We start from the raw sequence: 22,129 nt of genomic DNA on the forward strand, positions 1-22,129 counted from the left end.
ACAAATTTACTGCCTGTGTGCCACTTTTTAATGAAAGTCTTTCACTTCAACGCTCTAGCAAGCGGCACCATGAATGCACTGGGCGATCTTCAACGAACCCGTCACCAACTTGGGTCACTAAGTATACGCCACTGGGTGTGCGGCACACGAGAAAACAATTCTCAGCGTTCCCATGCACCGGCACGTCACCCTTCTCATATCGAAGGCAACGCCAAAACTTCTCGGTAGCGCCACTAAATGCCACCGTATGCCTGGAAAGGACCGCGAGAGAGGAGCCCAGTTGCGGCATGATGCGTTTCTAGGCGTTCGCTCGTACCGGCGCGCCGTGAATTTCAGAGGCAACGCGCAGGCTTCGCGGTGGCGGCGCTAGATGGGGCCTAGTGTTCTTAAGAAAGCGCGAAAGAGGACTCCTGTTGCAGTACACGCCTCATACCTAACTTGTTTCGATGGTGGCAATACGTTGTGTCGCTATAATTGATTTAATGCTGAACGTATTATCATCGACAGTCATTATGAGATGAGTTCTTCCGAAGTGTGTTGACTGCGTTGATACCAGTGTTTGAACGGCTCAGCGTATCAACGTCTGTTTACTTGTCCACTGAAGCTAAAGAATAGGTGCCCTTGGTACTCTGCCAACGTATCTTCTCGGAAATCTTAAACGGCCCGTTGTTACAGGGCTACTCCTTCACTAGTGCAGTTACATACCTGCATAAACTTCAGTTACGTGCTCCTATTTCTATGCATTTAAATGCATCTCAGTCCAGATAGCTGCAAAAGGCCAGTAAGTGCTGAATAACTTCTGCTGGAATCCCATTTCCTTGCGATATTGCATCTAGTGCTTTTTGAATACATAAAACGCGGCTAAAAAGTAATATGTACAACACCCACGCAAGGAGGAAGTAAACTTTATTACTCTAGAAAGAGTAATTCAGCGGTCGTGCCGGATGTCTTGATCTTCTTGGTTGATGAAGATCTCCGGCCTGCATGGTTGGCGCCCCTATTCCAGGGCACCACTGAGCGTGGCTGCTCGTCGGGCATGATCCACCAGCTTCCGTTGGAGGCTAGGGTCGCCGCTGGAGAGCACGCTCTCCCACTGCTCCGCACTCGGATTTTCTATTTTGTGGAATTCCTTATTTGTATTGCACTCCCATGTGATGTGATAAAGTGTGGGTATTGCACCACACCACGGGCATTTGTCCCTGTATTGACTTGGGAACATTTTGCATAGTATATGTAAATTTGGGAAAGTTCCTGTCTGCAGCTGTCGCCAGTAAACTGCCTGTTGTTGAGTGAGTGTATTGTGGGGCGGGGGATATCTGATTCTCGTCCCTCTATGGTAATTTAGTATGTCAGAGTACGTTGGGATCACTGTCATGAAATCCTCAGGATCTCTATTTAGGTCCGCTCGGTTTGCATGCTCGCGAGCGATCCTATCAACCCTTTGGTTGCCCTCAATCTCAGTGTGCCCAGGTACCCAAAAGATGGTGTGTCTGATGCGTTTATTCTGTTGGCCAGCGCGGAGGAAGATTTGGAGCGCTTTTTGACCGATTCTGCCATTAATGTAGTTTCGGCATGCTTCCTTGGAGTCGGTTAGTATTATAAGGGATCTATTTGTGCGGTAGCCCTCCACAGCTGCTAGAGCAACAGCCATTTCCTCTCCCTCGGTTACCGTACAATCCCGTGCCGACGCGCAAGCGATTTCCCTATAGTCCGAGTCTATTACTGCCGCGACAACTCTTTGTTGTGTTTCCCGTCGTTCTCGAGGATACACCGCGGCGTCCGTGTATACCGTGTTCGCTTTTGTTGCTAGGTTTTTTTCCACATATTCTGCCCTAGCGTTCCGCCTGGCTGTGTGTAAATTTGGGTCCATGTTTCTTGGCAGGGGCCCTACCTTGATGGTGCTGCGATACACATCGGGTAGGTTTGCCGTTCTTTGTTCTTGCCTTTCAATTTCTTTGTGCCCCAGTTTTTTTAGGAGCTTTCTGCCCGTGGTAGTCTGCTGGAGTCTGAGTAGCTGCGACCCTAATTGTGCTTCTCTGAGCTCCTCGAACGTGTTGTGGAGTCCGAGGGCCAGGAGCTTCTCTGTCGAGGTGTTGGCCGGCAGGTGAAGCGCTGTTTTGAATGCTTTTCTTATGATGGCGTCGGCCTGATCCCGTTCGCCTTTGTTTGTGTTGTAATATGGGAGGGCGTACGTAATCCGGCTGATTATGAGGCTTTTAACCAGCTTGACTGTATCTTCCTCCTTCATTCCGCTTCTTTTTTGCGAGACGCGGGTGATCATACGTGCCACCTGTGTCGTCGCTTGCTTGAGTAGGTTTATGGCGTGTGTGCAGCGTTGATTGCTCTGCACCCACATTCCCAGAATCCTGACGGCTTCTTTTTCTGGTATCTTTTGTCCTTGTAGGGTGACGCTGATTTGTTCTTCCGAGCGTTTTCCTCTTCTGACTCTCAGGAGCTCTGATTTCTCCGTGGAGCAGGCGAGGCCTCTTTCCCTAACACATTCTTCCACGCATGTTGCTGCGGCTTGTAGTCGTTCTTCTTTTTGGCTGAGCGAGCCTTGGTTAGTCCAGACGGTGATATCGTCGGCATAAATGGCGTGATGTATGCCGTCGATTTCTTCCAGCTTCCGGGCTATCCCTATCATGGCAATGTTGAAAAGGATCGGTGAGATCACGGATCCCTGCGGGGTTCCTTTGTTAGGCGTGTGGAACTTGTCTGTCCGCAGGTCTCCTAACCCCACCGTGGCTGTTCTGTTTGATAGAAACGCTGTCACGTAGCCGTGGATTCTTCTTCCGCTGTTGAGATCACCCAGTCCCTTGAGGATGGACGCGTGGCTGACGTTGTCGAACGCCCCTTTGACATCGAGTGCCATTATTATGTTTTCTCCGTTGTAGGGGATGTTGCTTAGAACCCCCTCTTTAATTTGTAGTAGGACGTCTTGGGTTGATAATTTGGTGCGAAAGCCGAACATACTGTGGGGATACAGATCTTCATCTTCCATGTATTGTTGTAACCTCCTTGTCACGATTCGCTCGAACAACTTGCCAAGGCACGAAGTGAGTGATATCGGCCGTAGGTTTTCTACTAGTAGCTTTTTCCCTGGCTTGGGGATCATAACTACTTCTGCATGTTTCCATTCCTCTGGCAGTGTCCCCGCTTCCCAATGTGTATTGAGGAAGTTCGTCAGCTGTGTGACCGCCTCATCACTTAGGTTTCGGATTAGGGCATTTCTAATCTTGTCCGCGCCTGCTGCTGTGTTCCGGGTCGATGCCTTAACTGCTGCGAAAACTTCCTCCTTGGTGATGGGTCTGTCTAGGTCGGGGTTTTCTTCGCCTCGGTATCTCTCCGTGTACGCTTCGGGTTTATCTTGTCCGTAGCACTTTACACGGACTTTTTCTAGTAGCTCTTCTTCTGTCCCTTCAAATTGGTGTACTAGTCTTTGGATGGCCTTGTTACTTTCTGACTTGGTCTTGGTTGGGTGCATTAGAGCCTTGAGGATACGCCAGGTCTTTGCGGTGCTGAGGGTTCTATTCAGCGAGTCGCTAAACTTTTGCCAACTTTGTCGTGTGAGTTGGGCTGCGTATTCCTCTGCCTCCTTGGTAACCTCTGCTATCTTCTTCTTTAGCTTCTTATTTAGCCGTTGTTTTTTCCACCGTTTGGTTAGTCCACGCCTTGCCTCCCATAACCTGAGGAGTCGCGAGTCCACCTCCGGTGTTTGCTCTGACCTTTCGACCTCCTGGGTGTAATGTTGTTGTATTTCCTTAAGTTGTTTGCACCATTCCTCTATGGAAGTTATCCCACCCTCCATGTGCTTGCATTCTTTGCGAAAAGCGTTCCAGTCCGTTATTTTGGCTGTTCCTATCTTGCGCTTGACGTTCTCTGCTGACACTTGCGTTCTTATAATGAAATGGTCGCTACCCAGGTTCTCCAGCAGGTTCTCCCACGTGGCTTGCCTAGCTCCCCTGACGTATGTCAGGTCTGGGCATGTGTCGGGACTAACGCTGTTGCCTAGGCGCGTTGGTTGGTTTGCGTCCGTTAAGAGGGTGCAGGTTGTGATTTCTGCTGCGTCGCTAACTTGCGTACCCTTCTTAGTGTCTTTTTTATATCCCCAGCTCTGTCCCCTGGCATTAAAGTCGCCCATTATAAGCAGAGTGTTGGATTTTGCTAGCTTGCTGGCTCCTATGAAAAGTTTCTGAAAATCCCCATCATTTTGTCGTGGTGGACTGTATAAGTTTATGATAAAAGTGCTTTTTTGTTTTCCCTTTTTCTCTGGAATTATCTCTGTCACGATGTGTTCTATCCGCGTGTCCGGAATTTCATCGTGTGCTATGGCGACTAGATTTTTACTAATTAAGGTGGCTGTGCGATCTTTTTCTTGGCACGTGTATCCCTTGAGTGTCGGCACGGTGTTTGTCTCCTGCAGCGCGATTATGTCAGGAGGATTTAACTGTGAATTTATGAATTGCTGCAGCGGGCCTTGCTTTTTGCGGTAGCCCCTGCAGTTCCACTGCCATATATCTAATGTGTTGTGTCTAGCCATGTTGGTTTATCGTTGGTTGTTGTTATACTTTGGTTTTCGGTGCCGAATCTTTTTTCGTGATAGAGTCTATCTCTAGCCTCATTTGTTATCTTTTGCGTATTTTGATTTTTTATGTAGTTGCGAAAACTTTGATCTTGCATTGCGATTTTTTGTTGTATCAAATTCATTTGCTCCTGCATTTTTTGCATAAAGGATTGCATTTGCATTTCTACGGTTCCCTTTTCCGGCTGCTGTGGCTGTTGCTCCATAGCTAAAGGTGGAGTCTGTTGTCGCGGCAGGCTACCCACCCTTTGCTCTCGCAGTTCCCTGATTAGTTCTTTGATTCTCTCCTCTAGTTGTTCTGTTTTCTTCGTACTCTGCTCTAGTTCTCGCCTTAGAGCCTTATTTTCTTCCCTTAGTTGTTTAAGTTCGTTGTCGTTATTGTTATTATCCGAGTGCGGAAACAGTGATTTGGGAGGGCCTGCCCCCCAGCTTACCTTAACTCCGCCCTTCTTTTGTTGTTGTTGTTCTTGTGGTGGTTTTGGCTGCTGTTTCCCCTGCCCTTGGGCTGCAGGTGGTGGCCTCAGCGGTGGGAAGGAGCTGTCCCTGGACTGGCTCCGGTCCCGGCTCCGCGTTTGGCTGCGGCCCCGGCTCCGCGAGCGGCTCTGGGGCCGAATCTTATAACGGTTCCGAATATACGAACCGTTCGCTTCGCCGCTTACGTCACTAGATGTGCCACTCCCAAGCCGGCGGTGGAAGAAGGGGAGGACGCGACCAATAGATGAGAGGGTGCCACCTCTGAAGTATACGTCATTATATGACGAGCTAATCGAGGAATTGCAGAATGTTTCCGCTTGCTAAATAAATGTAAAATATAAATTTAATATTATACGCCAAGTTCTGAAGTATAAACGTGTGGTGCTGGGCGTTTACGCAATGCAGAAGTAATTTATTCTTATCATTCTTTTTTATTCTCAGCCGACAGGCGGTATCGCAAGCGTAAATGAGTTGGCAGAGCGCAGCGCTATGTCGTCTGCTACCAGGAGCTCGCAGGATGCACGCAACAGGAACGCACGGCCGGCACTTCTCAAGTAGCGAGCGCGACAAAACCGTGAACTGGTTCTTAGGGACACCTTTACTAGCCGACTATATCAATTTTCCATCTTTTTTCGCCCTTCGTCATCGGCTCGGACATGACTCGCTCGCCGCCGCGCCGCCGCTGTCCCTGCGATAAGCCCCACGGCGCGTCGCGTGATAAAAGCAATGGAACTTGAAATCGAACATTACGATACACGGGCCCTGCATTGCCTGCGCGAAGTCAAATCGAATAGTGTGGTGCTGACGGTGCGCGCTGTGCCGTAAAATTGAGTAACAAAGTGCGGCACTCCCGAACCAGAGAAAAAAAGGCAGCCAAATAAGAGATCTCCACAATATCTTCCCGTCCTGACTGTATAGTTTTATCAGCCGAACGATGGAAGTGCTGAACCAGCCTAGGTAGAACCCTTCCGACTGCTGAACGGCGATCTGCAAGCTATTCACGCTGGCGATAGCACTGAGAATTCGATCTCACCATGCAAATATCTCCTTGGCATTGGCTTTGAAGCTGAGGTCACGGGAAAGCTGACCCAGCCCTTCAAACGGCCAACACAGTAATTGCGAGAGCAACTTTGTGGACGGTGTCGGCAGCAGAGATCTAGACTTCACGTCCGACCGACCCCTGGGAGCTACAGGCCAGTGGCGATGAACCGCAGCGCGCAATATTTCTTCCTCTGCGTGGAATGGCCACTCGTACGCTTGCACCTGAGTCCCCTACATTTGATAGCGTAGCCTGCAAAAGGTTTACTTAGAAAGCCAGCAAGGGCGGTGGAACTCATTATCCGCCAGTTCTTCGAACGCGTATCGCGCTTCCAGCCGTGGTCGACACCGAAAGAGGAACGCCAAGCAGACGACGAAGGCAAGTAATAGCCTCCGAAGCAACCAACGCACGCGCGCGCGACGCCCGCGTGTCTCCGGGGTCGCGCGACCGGCGCGCGCGGCCAGGGTCACAAGCCAAAGCCAAGCCACAGCAACGGAACCCAAAGCGGACTACCCCCTAGCCGGTTCCTACGACCGGTTCGCTTTGAAGATGATTGACAGATGCGTGACGTATTCAAAAATTGTGATACCGCCCCGCTGCCTCTGACGACCTGTGACGTAATTGAAATTTTGGCCAATCAGGTGAGGCCAAAGGAACGGTTCCCCAACCGAACCGTTATAAGATTCGGCCCCTGCTCTCCTTCCGAGCTCAGCCACCTGGGACGGCGCCTACGGCTCCGGCTCCGCCCTCGGCTTTTCTGCGGGGCTCGTCCTCGCAGCTCGTCCATGTTCTTGAGGCGCATCCGACAGTCCCTGGTACCGGCGGCGTGTTCGCCTCCACATACCAGGCACTTTGGTTGGCACTGGTGTCCTTCAATTGGGTTGTTTGCTCCGCACTGCCTGCAGGTTCTCGCTCCCGGCGTTGGGCAGACGTCCGAGCGGTGTCCTTGCGTGCCGCATACGTAGCAAAACTGTCTGGTTGGTCTATAGGGGTATGTCTTGTATTCTACTGCGCTGAAGATGACCCACTTGGGAATGATGGGGCCGTCGAAGGTGATTAGCGCCGTCTCTGACTTGCCCAGCATCCTTGCCGCTAGGATCTCCACCCCTTGAGTGCGTAGTCGCAGCTTGGATTCCAGTATTTCAGATGGTAGTCCTATCGGTAGCCCGTGGATTACCGCCCGCTTTACGTCCCCAGGCATGGCCACGTAAGCGTTTACTTCGTAATTGATGCCGCTGTATGGGAGGTACTTGATCTTCCTGATGACGTCCGCAACTTCTTCCTTCGAAGCGCTTGCGATGACGATGTTGGACCCTGGTCGGAGCCTGACCAGAAAGTCTTCTTCCTTGAATTTCATTCCGCAGGCCTCTATGATGGCTTGCGTTGCTTGGTATGGTTTCATGTCCTTGATTTTCAGCCCCCCCCTGGGCCGGATGATGATCTTCGCGTCGTCCGTCGGTAGCGGTGGCAGCCTCTGCCTCGGCTGCCGCGGCGCTCCCCCCTTTTGTTGTTGTTGTTGCGGCGGTGCTCCCGTCGCGCCGTCTTGCGTGATGCCGCTGCCAGCTGTGGCTGCCGGCGTCATCTTGCTATTCTCCGTGGCTTGGGGTCCTCTAGACTTCAAAATGACGTCGCTCCGTGTAGCGCGCTCGAGATTCTTTTTCTGGCGCCTGGAATGGTAGATTTGCCAGTTTTTTTCCTCGTCTTGCTGCCGGCTCGCCTCGCCCGTGGCGTCCTGCTGCATGAGGTGCTCTTCTGCGGCTCCGGTGCCCGCTTCATCCGTGCTCGAGTGCGTGGTGGCGGGCGCCTCCTCCATATCTTGGAATTCTGCCGGGTTTTGGGCTGGCCCGGCCATAAAGGTGCTTGTCGCAGGGTTGGTAGCGCCCCGGGGATCCATTTCGGTCGATTCCTTGTCGCTCCGACCTACTCGGTGCCCGCCCGGGTGTCGGGTGTGGCTAAGCCTAGCGCGAGACTTAGCTCCCCGGCCACGTCGGAGATCTTCGAAGTCCGATAAAAAATCCAAAAATGGGCCTACCGGCTCGAAGGTGGTATCCTCGTGGTCCTGACGATCAGCTGCGTTGATGTTGCCAAAAAATTTGGTGGCCCAATGAAATTGTCCTGCCGAAAACTTCGTAAATTTGCTGAGCCCATGCGACGTGCGTCCGCTCGCTTCGGCACTTCTTCTTCTTCGCCCACCCACGCAAACACATCTCTGCACTTGTAATATGATGACGCTGAAGCATGTTGCTGCCATGGAGCAGGTGTTTGCGGCTGTATGTCACCAAGACATATACGTAGCAAAGAAAAAAGTAAATTATGGGATTTTACGTGTCAAAACAACATTCTGATTACGAGGCACGCCGTAGTGGAAGTACACGGGTCTAAGTACACGGGAAGCACACCTAAATCTAAGTACACGGGTGTTTTCGTATTTCAGCCCCATCCGAAATGCGGCCACCGTGTACATTTTTTAAATTTTTTTTTTATTTTGAAAGCATGTCCTTAGGCATAATACAAAAGATGTTAAAAATACACGAGCAGATTCGACTCGTGCAAAAAATCTAGGTGTGAACGATGATGGGGTCCATGAATCCAACGTTCAAGGTCGGGTGGGCGGCCAGGCCGAAGTCCTGTTGCCCGGAGGTGGCGGAGACGGCTTAGATGAAGTCCTGGGCACGTCCATAATAGGTGTGTCACTGTTACATTTATGATTCCTGTGTTGCAAAATGGGCACGTTGAGCCGTAAGGACCATGGTACTGTTGTGGCCAGAGAGCGGTCACAGACGGGGTGAGCGCGACGCCGACACGTAGCCTCCTTAACGTAATCTCCTCTCGGCGGGTTAACCCACCAGGGAGGTCTGACCCACACGGAGGTATGAGAGCTCGCGTGATACGTCGGAGGTTTTCCTTTTCCCTGATCAGTCGTCCACAGGCGTCTTCAGGAAAATGTGGAAGTAGGTATGTTGTAATCTGTGGGTGGGTTGCCATATCTGCTTCAAGGAGACCCGGCAGGGCTGCTCGAGGCACCCACTGGACGCGTATGCGGATATTCGTAGTGGCAGCAAGACGGTGAATGCTATCAGAGAATAGAGTGGACCGAGACACCCTACGTATGTCGTGGATGGCTTGAGTCGAGTCTGTGCGGATGATGAGTTGAGAGTATCGAGCATCTTGAACAGTAGGTAGCAACGCGGCCAAGCCGTCTCGTATGGCAGCAAGCTCGGCAAGGTAGGCCGGTGGTGCAGGATTGGCAACATACGAGCACGTTTGGCCTGCCTCTGGTATCAATGGACACACGAGAGCTGTGTGAATCATGGTGCCATTAACACTGGCATCAGTGTATGCTACAAGAGTCGTATCGTCTTGGTTGTCATAGGCGCGATGAAGGCGGGGAAACATGGGCATTCGCCTGACGAGGAACCGGGCTATACAGACGACCAAGAGGCTTATTGTCGCTTAATTGTACCCTGTTCCACGGGGCTACATCGGGTCTCGTAGATGCTGGATTGTCTATTTCGTGTCCCATGTACCGGGCCAGTGAAGCAGCCGAGACGAAATATAATGGCTTTAGGGCACGCGCGCATCGACGTTGGTGTACGAGTTCGTCAATAGTGTTGAGTCAATTGGGACTCGGCCTGTAGGGTTGGCAACGGAGTGAGACGTGGTAGTCCCGTTATGGCCCGCATAGCTTCGTTATTAATGGCCTCAAGGTGAGCCCATTGTGCCTTCGTGAGATGATGAAACTGGGCTCTGTAGACGAGTCGTGGTTGCAATACAGAACGGACAAGAAGGTGAGCCATGTTGGTGCGCTCGCTCCGCCAGATTTCTTCGCAATCCGACGTATCAACTGTATCGCTTCTGCGGCCTGTTGCTTTGCATTCTTGACCCATGGTCCCGCAGATCTGGAGGAATCCATTTCAAGGCCGAGTACACGGAGAGTTGAAGCCTCGTGTAATGGTTGCTGATCCAGAGTTAACTGAAGAGGCCGGAGTGCCAGTAGACGGCGCCCATACTTGTTCGCTACTGACATGTACGTCGTTTTGTCCTTGGAAATGTCAAGGCCTATTTGAGCACACCAGTTGTGCGTCATGTTTAGGGCCTCTTGGAGCGCTTGTTCTTGGTGGCAGATTTCAGGATCAACTGATCAGACAGTGATGTCATCTGCGTACATTATGTACTGTGCGTTATGTATCGTGGCTAGCTTGCAGGCTAGTGGAAGGAGAGCATTATTAAAAAGGACTGGTGCGAGCACAGATCCTTGTGGGACACACCGATGAGCGACGAACTGACCTGCTGCTTGGCCAGCCAGGCGAATGGAGAAGGTGCGAGCGCACAGGAAGGCTTCGACGAATGTGCAGACACGGCTAGGAAACTGAAGCCAATGGAGAATTTCGACAATTGCTTCGTGACTCACATGGTCGTACGCTTTACCAATATCCATTGCCAGAATCGTGCGAATTCTTCGGGAGCGGCCTCCGATGAGAACCATAGAAGATAGGTACGCAAGGCCATCCTCTGCACCTAGATGAGCACGGAAACCGATTTGGCCAGGATGATACCATGAGTACAGCTCGAGCCACCATGTAATACGTGTCGCGAGCATACGCTCCATCAGCTTGCCTAACGTTGAGGTTAGTGCTATTGGGCGCATATTATAGCGATATTATCTTGGGGTTTTCCGGGTTTGGGAATAGGGACCATTTCTGCATGCCGCCAAGAATCGGGAATGACTCCTGTAGCCCAAGCTTCGTTTATGTCCCTCAACAGCACTTCGAGAACCTTGCCTTCCGTGTTTTTATAGAGTTCATATGGTATGCCATCCGGTCCTGGTGCCTTGCATGGCTTCGACAGGTCGATTGCCGCTAAAAATTCCGCCATAGTGAAGGCAGCTTGTATACCCTCGATGTCAGAAAGCGTAGGCGGCGTGCCTGCGTCCGCGGGAAGGCAGTTTTGAACAACGAAGGGAGGCGGTGCTGTGTCCAAAGCCGGAAAAAAGGAGTGGGCGACAGTTTCTGCGAATACTGCTGGGGTCTGGCCCGATGCTAACAGAGCGCAGGCTGCGGGCTCTGGAGGGCGCCGACCACGTTCCATTACTCGGAAGGTGCGCCAAATGGAGGTATTGGACGACGAAGGTCCGAGAGAAGAGCACCAGTCCATCCAGCGGCCACGTTATAAGCGGTGTTCATGGCGCTGAGCTACTGCAGAAAGGCGTTGGACCTCTAAGCGAAGGGTATTTGATGCAGGGTCACGTTCTGATGCAAGTTTTGCTTGGCGGCGTAACGCCCAGAGACGCAGAAGTTGCAAATCAGGAGCGGTTCGCGATTCATCAACCCACGACGTACGTCTCGCCTCAACTAATGCCGCCTTAAGACAATGGGACGGGTCCACCATGAAGTTGGATACATTGCTTTCTGATACCGCCCTGTATCGATCCCAGTCCACCACTCGACATAGTCGGCGGAGGCGGCCTGTTCCGCCCGAAGATAAGCCAAGGTGAATCGGATGATGGTCGCTACCCCAGCAGTCGGGTTCACATGACCACGAGACGGTCGTCTTTCCTAGCCACCAAGATAAGTAGGTGAGTGCGGCGGCGCGCGAGGGTGGCCTCGCCGACGAGTAGGCACTGACACATTATTAAGCAGAATGAATTGGGCGTCCATAAATGTGTCCAGCACAGATGTACCACGCGCACTGGAAATAGCGTATCCCCATGTGGTGTGGGGCGCATTAAAATCTCCTGCTACCATAATGGGGCAACCAGGATGTTTCTGTCGTAGGTGCGCCAGCCAGCCGAGACACAACCGAGCCGCACGACCGCTGTAGGGGCGGGCATAATATGAAACGATGATAACGTCCGTGCGTTGGAGGCGAACCAATACGGCCACGACTTCTTGCCACAGAGCACACCACCGTGAAAGATCAACGCGAGTCTGATGAAGAGTGCATCTTACATACGCTGCAGCCTTTCCTGGAGGGACATCGGGCGTAGCACTCCTACGGTCCAACATTGAAGGCGATGAGTATGCCACAAATCCAGGAATGGGTGGCAGGCCGTTGGATTCTTGAAGCAGTAGAGCCCAAACACGCAGCTTCCCATATCTGAGACGCTGACGTAGCTCTCCGACCTTCCCCGCGATGCCGCGACAGTTCCACTGTAAGATGCCTTCTGGCACACTTGAAGACGTCGCAGCCATCATAGATTAAGATTGTCCAGTAGAACCGAGGTGAGATGCTGGAGCTATTGCGCAACTAAGCGCAGGAGTTCTTGGGGTGAAAGAGGCTTCGACACAGATGCCGGGTTAGCCATATGAGCAGGACTAGACGTCGACGGCGAATGCGACGGCTGCGCTCCGTCATGACGACGCCGGAGCATTGTACGGCGTTCCTTGAGGCGTTGGATTTCCTTTTCAAGGTTGGCCAGGCGAGCGTCGATCTCGAATTCTTCATCTGCCAAAGGAAGCGGCGTGTCTTCTATTGGTTGTGATGCCCTTTGCGGTCGTGAAGTGGACGACCTAACAGCTGCGCTGTAGGTACGAGTGGCAGCATCACTTGTCGCCGTACTTGCTTTTGTCACCTGGCTAGCGTCCTCTTCCAGCGAGGCCAGAACGGCGTAACGGTTGTACACAGGGATTTGTTTCATTGATGAATCTCGAGGGGTCCTTGCTGGCTGTCGAGAATGGCGTTGTCGAGCCTTCTTAGTGGCCTTTAACTTCGTAGCACACGTCGTGGAAGTGATGTCATGATCGTTTGTTTGGCATAGGCCGCATCTAAACAATCCCGATGGTTCAGGCTCCATGGTGTCGTCCTTAGGTGGGTAGGGGCAGGATGATTTCATGTGTCCCTGTCTAAAGCAAGAGTAGCAGTACACAACAGAAGGCTTGAATGGACGCAGGCGCAGTACGCAGCCGTAATACAGGATACGTTCAGGTGGGGAATTAGGACCTTGAAGCGTGATTAGGCACGTACGACCGCTGCCTAGGTAGCGAGCAGCCACGACGTTGTGTGTGGGACACGATAGTTCCTGGAGGAGCCTCTCGGGTTCTTCGTCAAGGTCAACGCCATTAACCACGTAGCGTCTTAAATCGGTACCACACCGTGTACATTTATTCTCTTCATATTAACGCGTGTACTTCTTTATCTTTATCGGGCGACCACGTTTCACCGCCAAACAAATGTTATCGCACAGCGCAGGACGCGCCTGCATGTATCGGAAGTTTCTGGAATGTTATCGATGGTTCCATCAGCTGTCTGGGACCGAAACTTGTGTAATCTGATTGCAAGTATGCGCGACGCGAATAATGGAGAACTTTATGGAAGATACGCGGGTCCCAGCGATTACTCTGGAACATTCAACGACTGATGTATGAAAGCCGACGCGCTTGACCCGCTGATCAGATTTCGACGACCGCCGATCGTGCTCGCCGCTGTTGCTCTCCTTTGAGTGTAAGTTGCTTTTGTGGGCACAAGTTTACCCAATAAAACGTTAGTTTCACCATTCACCGTTTTGTTTTCTTCACCGTCACAACCACCTGACAATATGTAGGGCGTCCCAGCTAACTTTAGCCAGACTTTGAAAATATGCGAATGCCACGCAGCTGGACAGAGCCAACGTAATGTTTTTTGCCGTCCAACAGGAGCCACTGCTGCCCAACGCCATAGCCACTGAGCCATCATGGCGGGTTTAGCAAAAAATTTTGAACCTGTTTGAAGCATCGCAAGTTAAGAAGCTTGAATCGCAAAATAGACGATGGTTATCCCAGCCAATCCCATTTAGTGGGATTGTGCTGGTGAACGATTGCCATAACGAAACAACACTGCCAGCCCCACAAATTTGCCGCCAAGATGTGTGCTGTCTTCTGCAGACTTCCGTTAGCGTCTTGTAGGTTAGGCTCTATAAAAGAGCATTACCAACGCTGTCGCAGCTTTCTGTGCTGCTGCTTGGAAACAATTGGTCTCTTTTAAGGAAATTTGCAAACAAATGGATGCATAAATGAATGAATAACTGATTAAATGAACAAATAAATAAATAAAAAAAGAAGTGACAACAGTGCTCTCAGGGACAAATAGAAGCTTGAGAACCGCTCTTCTTTCTTTTTTTCTAGAAATTCGGCAAGGCTTGTTTGAATTAGTTCACGATTTGAAGACTTTTTAGGGCGCTACCCACAATGTCATACATCTATAATGTAAAACCATTTTTCGCGACACTTATCCAACGGTTAGCGCGACGTCTCCTCATATTTCTGGTTTCTTTTGTACACCGAACAGAATCATTAGATTCTTAAAGAAATCCATAGGCATCAGTGAAGCAGTGGAGTGAAACTCTTTTGCTAGCACTTGAATGCCACACCCATACACATCGGCTGAACTCAAAATTTAATCTATGAAATGCCTGTATTTATCCCATCTAGGGCTTCGACTTCACGGCGACAAACCTCGCTTTTGCTCTTTACCTAATCGGCCACCATCCAGAAATTCAAGATAAGCTCCGGGACGAGATCGACGCAGCCTTTGGAGACGACTGGGAGAAGCCGCTCGACCCCGAAGCTGTAAAAGGCCTCACTTATATGGACTGTGTTCTGAGGGTATGTCACCCAAATACGCAAGGTGACTTACGTACCTTGCGTATTGTCCTTGGTGGAGCACCTCAAGGCGTTTAGCCTGAGTTGAGAGAATGCAATATTGCAAACGAAATTGTTAACGTTACACGTATGAGAAATAAGAGCGTTAGAGAAGCTATCACGTACCATTATACCACCATTTATTGCATTTTTGGGGGAGGCAAGCTGCTGTAGTAGTGCATCATATCTGTTGGCCAGTCAACCAGATATTAAGAATGAAACGTTTTAAAGGAGCCGTTCAGTTAGTAACATGACCTCACGCAGAATACGCACAGCGTTTTAGTGCAAATTAGCATGAAGCCAATGCGTGCGCTGACATTTGGCGATTACGAAGCCTGGGAGCGATGCGCAATGAAAAAGTTTGCCTAAAGTTAGGCTCTGTGGCTTACAACGCATTTAAGAGAACGATTGCTCTCATTTACTCTCGAAATGATAGCACTAAATTGCTTTCATATCGATCGGGAGTGAATTATTAGTTTAAAATATCAAAATTATTTAGCCATAGCGAATTTTGCCGCACAAATATCATATACAATAAGGGAGGCACATACTCTTGCCTGCCATGATTTAGCAATTTCCTGTAATTTACCTAACGAAATCTCATAATTGTGAACGTAAAACACGTAGAAAGAGCTCTTCTGAAAGGTTTCTTTAGGTAATATATATATATATATATATATATATATATATATATATATATATATAAATATATATATATATATATATATATATATATATATATATATATATATATATATATATATATATATAACTTGTACTCTAGCGCCTATATATATATATATATATATATATATATATATATATATATATATATATATATATATATATATATATATATATATATATATATATATATATATATATATATATATATATACAGAGTACAATAGTCTTGTCACTATAATTTTGGTTACACTCTTGATTACAGTTTCGTCAACGAAGACTGTAGTCTTCGTTGAGAAGATTATGGAACTTCTATACAGTGCTTCTAGAGAACCACTCTAGTGCTGCAAAAGAGCTATGAAAGCTGCCAGGTCTGCTTATCGCTATCATGAACCGCCAGAAGGGATGAACATCGCTGGGCGTAAATCAGCGACTAACAATTTTTAAGCGGCAGTGTACCTGGCTAAATGCACCTTTTACTCATGCGAAACGCGCAATAAGACATGCCACGCGCTTTCTTTTTCGCATATCTCGCGGAATTTCTTTACGACTCAGAAAAAAAAATGATTATGTAACAAGTAGGAAGTCATAAGCTGCTCAAATTCAATGTTCTTTAAAACGCTTCTACAATATTGTCATCGGAAATTGTGCCTTAAGGTTAATGTTTGCGAATTTGCTTGATTGTTCTTGAATAAATACGCACTTAGGCGAAACAAAAAATAGTCCAACTTGCTCCATAGTTTAGCCAAAACTTTCCTTTGATCGCGTCCATCTATAGTCCGTCGGCATATTTTTCTGAATACCCTTCTGAATAACCATCCTGAATATTTTTGAACCATGCCTTAAGTTAGCTGGGACACCGTGTACATTCGGACCTCTAGTTGGAACTAAAGGAGGTGCATTTATTTTCTGTGAAATGCTAGCTATTTCGTTTTTTAAAAAAATAATATACCGCATTAGTTTACGTATAGGCACTCCAAGTGACTGTGCCGCCTTCAACACGAAACTTTCTTGTAGGTGGAGAAATTTGTTAAAACATTTTTTTTTCATCGTAACGCAAGCACAGCGCAAAAGACGGGGACAAGATAGACACACATGGTGCTTACTTCCAACGAGCCGTGTGTGTTTTTCTATCGTGTCACTGACTTTCGCTCTGTGCTTGTGTTACGATGAATCACAAACACGCCCAAGCCTCTACCCTTTGTTAGCTTTATTTATTATTCAGTTTCAGTAACATTGTTATTACAACTTGCTTCTCTTTACCCTGCAGGAAGCTTTGCGGCTTTATCCCCCGGCACAACTTGTAGGCCGCCTGGTCACAAGAGACACAAAAATTGGTGCGTAATTTCCTAGGTCACCTTGGCCACTTCTCTCCTGCTACATACGCTGTCGATGTGTAGACGAATCTAGTTACTTTGTTGCATTGTTCAGCCCGAAAAAAAAATATTTCTGTCCTGATTAGCCGAAAATAAAACCCATGCGCGGATCCGCAGAATGCCATAGCCACTTTGTCACCGTTAAAAAAAAATTAAATTATGGGGTTTTACGTGCCAAAACCACTTTCTGATTATGAGGCACGCCGTAGTGGAGGACTCCGGAAATTTCGACCACCTGGGGTTCTTTAACGTGCACCTAAATCTAAGCACACGGGTGTTTACGCATTTCGCCTCCATCGAAATGCGGCCGCCGTGGCCGGGATTCGATCCCGCGGCCTCGTGCTCAGCAGCCTAACACCATAGCCACTGAGCCACCACGGCGGGTACTTTGTCACCGTGGCGGATGGTGTAAAATGCGGAAAAAGATGCGACGGAACAAGTTCAAGGCAAGATTGTTTAAGTCATCGAGGCTACAACACAGACAATGGCATTAGTAAAAAAAAATAATTAGACTGAGCTAATTTACCTCTACAGCGGCTGGTTCGTACCGTCTTGTGGCTTGTTTATTTGCTCCTGGAACAGTGGTGCCGTCTTCTCAAACAATAACTTCGTATTTAGGACGCCGACAACGTCGCCTTCGTCCTCGACAAGTATTGCTGACTGTCCGCTCCGAAATGCGTGCACAGGCAGCCGATCCTCTCAGAGTCGGCTCGGCGCACACAATCCCGCACATATATCGCGAAATGTCGCAGGATAGCTCAGCAATCGGTCTCCGCGAGACGTGCCTGTTACATGTGCCCCGCGCAGCGTATTTTAGGTACACGTTCTACTTTAATGAAGATGCGTCAGTTTGCCGAAACTGGGGCCCTATAACGTAAAACTATTCCAATACGTTTCTATTCCAATTTCCTGACGTCAAATTTGCGTAACCACCGACGCAAGCACCGGGTGGTCACCCATAGGGTTGTCTGAACAGACCAATCAAACGCTCTCCTCGTTCATAGGAGGTCCCTTTTGTTTGCTTGAAAAACGAATAACATTGCCTGCACTGAGCAGCTTGTTGTATCTAATTGGCTGACAAGAGGTGAGGAGAACGCTCAAGTGGAGAGGGATTCACTAGGGCAGAGCCAGTGCACTGAAAACCGATAACCGGATGAAGAGGGTGGTGCCGGCGTCTGCGATTGGTCGGCTTTCCCTTACTTAGCTTGTGGTGGCTGGTCGAAAATCGCGGTGGCATGCAACGGAAGCTTAACAATGAAGCTAAAATTGACCCTCAGCAAAGAAGAGTTGGCAGAATGAGGTAGTAAACGTGTCGAAAGCGCTTAAAAACGTTACACGGTCACGCAAGAAGTTTTATTATACGCAAATACACCCATGCTCTCCGGCAGGTGCGAATAGCCAGCGTCTCAGTGATCGGCGGCAGCTATCTTTTATTCCTTTCGGAACGGGGCAGCCTGCGGCTATTCCGAAAAAAATTCAGTTTTGTTCGGCATATTAATGCATCTTTATCGCGTACACGTCACTTTGACGCGGTGAGTTCGTGCGGTTTTGTGACGTCGCGTGGCAGGTAGGTGAAGTGGGTGCAGCCCGAAAACTTTTTACCAATAGCCGAGGACTAATGGCGAAAAGGGGTCGAATCAGAAATAACTGTTTTTCTTTTTTCTGTCAAATCATGCATAATCAGTGTGCACACATCATATCAAATGGGGAGGTATTGCGGTTTTTGTAACGTCACGTGACAGACAGGTGAAATGGGGGGTGGTCGAAAAAAGTTTTTGACCAATCGCGGAGGGCTGATAGCAGAATTGGAATAGAAAAGTTTGGAATAGTTTTACGTTATAGCGCCCTGATGTTTGCACCAAATCGCTGCGTAGAAGCAGCGCGTAGTGAAAACGGACACATACCCGTTTAGTTGTTAGCCCTCACCACCATTGAATACACTGTGGGCGTCGATAGGTTTGTATTTGTGAGTGATGGGTAAAAGTGTCGCCGCTTCGGAGATGGAATATTTTTCACTGAGTTTCTGTGAAAGACGCACGAGAAAACATTTCCCGAAAAAGAGTGGTTTAAGCGCGTAACAGGCATTTTCGGGCAAACAGAGAACGTATACGCCAGCTGTAGTCTACAAGTTACACGTCACTCAACAGCGATAAATTACATGTTTAATACCCTCTTGCGTTACTGGAATAATTAAAGGCTCTAATTCTGGTGATGATCATCGTTGGAGTTCATTGCCGCAAGGGCCAGATGTGGCCAAAGAGCGCTATTCTAATTCTGCAACTTTCCACATTTAGCACAGCCGGGACCAATCTAGAGCTTTGAAGGTTTATTAATATAAACCTTAAACCGCCTCCTTAAGATGAACGAGCGCGCATCTGCGATCATATACATTGAGCGTGCATGTTCAAGAGCGCGTGTACTTGTCTTCGTCGTCCTTTCAGTCCCTCTGTCTGTGTACGCACAGTAAGTGATATTTGCTGTGGAATATAGCCAGTGGGCTCTCCGTTCTCAACCTGTCAAAACGTGTATTACTTGCTTCCGCTAAACCAAGCTCCAAACAAGTGATGACCCAGGACATTGAAGCTTAATTTTTTTCGAACACTGACATGAACTACGCTGCTCCTACTCTTGCTGACAGAGAAGACGCCACGATTACGTCTCCTGTCATCGCCGCAGAGCTTCAGCTTCCCAGCTTTCGGCCCAAGAATCCTCGAGTTTGGTTTATGCAAGTGGAGGCCTGTTTTTAACTCCGGCGCATCACTTCACAGACAGCAAGGTACCTGCCCGTCGTCGCCACGCTAGCCTCCGACATCGAAGATGCCATAGACGACTTGCTAGCGGGTACGCCTTCGTCCACAGCATACGATGACCTGCAACGCACGGTCCTGCAGTGCCTCGAGCCATCGCAACAGAGTAGGCATCAAGAGCTCCTCTCCGAGGAACTCCTGCACCGGTTGCGTCAGTTGCTGGGTAGCCACTTCGCAAAGGAGAGCCCGCTTCCAATTTTGCGCCACCTGTTCTTGCTGCGCCTCCCACAGTTCGCACACATGGTGCTGGTGGGTTCCGACCAGACGAGTCTCGATCGATCGGCTAGCTGCACTCGCTGACGAGCAGTCGCATATGCGACTGCTCGTCAGCGAGTGCAGCTACCTATCACCGCTGCGAGAGTCTCGGAGTCAAGACACCGACTCTAGCGCCTGAAGGGAAACTCGACCGCCTTACCAGTGCACTGGACAAGCTGACGACCGGTGGCAACACTGGCGACCGACTTAGGCGCAACCATTCGCCTTCGCAGTCTCGCAGCGCACCTAGATTCTTGCCGCAGCAGTTGTGCTGGTATCACCGTCGCTTTCGCGAACAAACAAGTCGCTGCACCCAGCCCTGTTCGTGGACGGGAAACGCACCGGCCAGTAACGGTGGCATACGACATCGGCTCTCGCGCAAGCCCCCTATTCTTCGTAGTCGACCGCATCACCAGCACCCGCCTCCTCGTCGACATCGGAGCCGAGCTGTCTATCGTTCCCGCCACGGCCGCAGATCGCCAACGCGGTAAGTCCACACCCACGCTCCACGCAGTAAACACTGCCATCGCGTCGTATGGGCTCTAGTGAATAACGCTAGACATCGGACGCCGGTGCTTGCACAGATGGTTGTTTGCGATCGTCGACGTCAGCTTTGTCATACTGGGAGCGGACTTCCGCCGCCATTTCAAGCTAGATGTGAGTGTTTGCGATCGGCGCCTAAATGATAACGTGACATCCCGTGAGGCATATGTCAATGCAGGCAGTACTTCCCTGCCTACAGTCCAACCTCACCTCCTCTGGCATCCGTACGTTTCGGCCAATCTCATGGTACGACAAGATACTTGCTGAGTAACCGCAACTCACGAAGCCCGGAAACGATGCGCTGCCCGTAAAACACAAGGTGACCTATCATATCACACCCACAGGCCCAGCTGTCGCCACGCGACCAGGGAAGCTCGCTCGACGGAGGTTGGAAGTCGCTCGCCATGAGTTCGAACGCATGAATGCATGAACATTGGAACGCGATTTTGGCCATCTATTGCGTTATCAAACATTTCCGCTCGTCGTTATTCGTGCTTCCTCGGGAAATTCGTCTTAACCTCTCCATCTGGTTCCAAAGCAGGACAGTGCGACTGGCGGCCTTGTGGTGATTACCGAGCTTCGAATGCCCTCTCTACTCCGGATCAATATCACCTTCCCTACATACATGACTTCGGCGCCCGTTTCGCAGAAACCAAAATTACACGAAGATTGATTTGATGAGTGCACACTACCAAATTCCTGTCGAACCTTCTAAAGGCAGCAATCACTACTCCATTTGGCCTTTTGCTTTTGTCCTTATGCCTTACGGTTTGAAGAATGCGGTGCAACCTTTTCAAAGGTTCACGGACGAGGTTACGCGCGGACTCCCGTTCATTTTCGTCTACCTTGACGACATTCTCGTTGCAAATCCCACAGACGAAGAGTACAAAGAGTGCGTTCGCCTTCTGTTTGAGCGACTGGATGAACATGGTCTGGTTGTAAAGCCCAGAAATACATTTTCGGTGCTGAAGCCCTGGGTTTTCTCGGTCATCGCATTTCACCTTAAGGCATCAAGCCACTGGAATCACGGGTGCGGGCAATCCAGGAGTTCCCCTCTCCAACCTCCTTCCGAATGTTGCGCGAGTTTCTGGGGCTCATAAATTTTCACAGCCGCTTCATACCATTCGGTGCGCAAGTATTTCAGCCGCTTACCGACCTGCTGCACCGCGACTAAAAAATATCGCCTACATTCTAACTGGTCCTCGGAGCACGAACACTCCTTCGAGGAAGCCAAAACGCGGTTGGCGACTGCAGTTTTGCTGATTTATCCGTTGCCCGTAGCTCCAACTCGCCTTATGGTAGACGCGTCGACCCCAGCAGTGGGTGCAGTATGCTGGAGGCCGCTGGGTTTCTTCTCAAAGCGCTTCAATCCCACAGAAGCTACAGCACCTTCGGAACGGGATTTTGGCCATCTATTGAGCTATCAAGAATTTCCGTTACTCAAGTATTATGGCGCAAAAAAAGGCACAGACGTAAGAGAAGAAGACACACCAAGCGCTTGACGTGTCTACTTCTCATACATCCGTGTTTTTTTTTGTTGTTGTTGCTGCGAAATAATACTTAAATAATGGATTACCAACTTGCGGCCCGGAATGCTTCTGTCATTCCCACTTTTTTCTTGGAAGGTATAGCTTTTACATTCTGACCGCCCACAAGCCGTTAACCTTCATTTTCAAGAACAACAGTTCCTCGTACTCAGAACGTGAGCTTCGGCAACTTTCCTTTATCTCCGAATTTCTACGGACATCTGCCAT

The 22,129-nt window shown here is 49.6% G+C and overlaps 1 protein-coding gene across 1 annotated transcript in view; it reads left to right on the plus strand.

Moving 5' to 3' along the window:
• The window catches only part of LOC135899324 (cytochrome P450 4V2-like), a 69,938-nt gene that overhangs the window by 44,007 nt on the left and 3,802 nt on the right, over positions 1-22,129 (plus strand). The window contains exons 8-9 of the mRNA XM_065428558.1: positions 14,501-14,674; positions 16,665-16,731. Coding sequence (XP_065284630.1) covers positions 14,501-14,674; positions 16,665-16,731 — 241 coding nt within the window. The remainder of the gene's footprint in view (positions 1-14,500; positions 14,675-16,664; positions 16,732-22,129) is intronic.

This window comes from Dermacentor albipictus, chromosome 1 (genome assembly GCF_038994185.2).
Source record: "Dermacentor albipictus isolate Rhodes 1998 colony chromosome 1, USDA_Dalb.pri_finalv2, whole genome shotgun sequence".
Lineage (NCBI taxonomy): Eukaryota > Metazoa > Arthropoda > Arachnida > Ixodida > Ixodidae > Dermacentor > Dermacentor albipictus.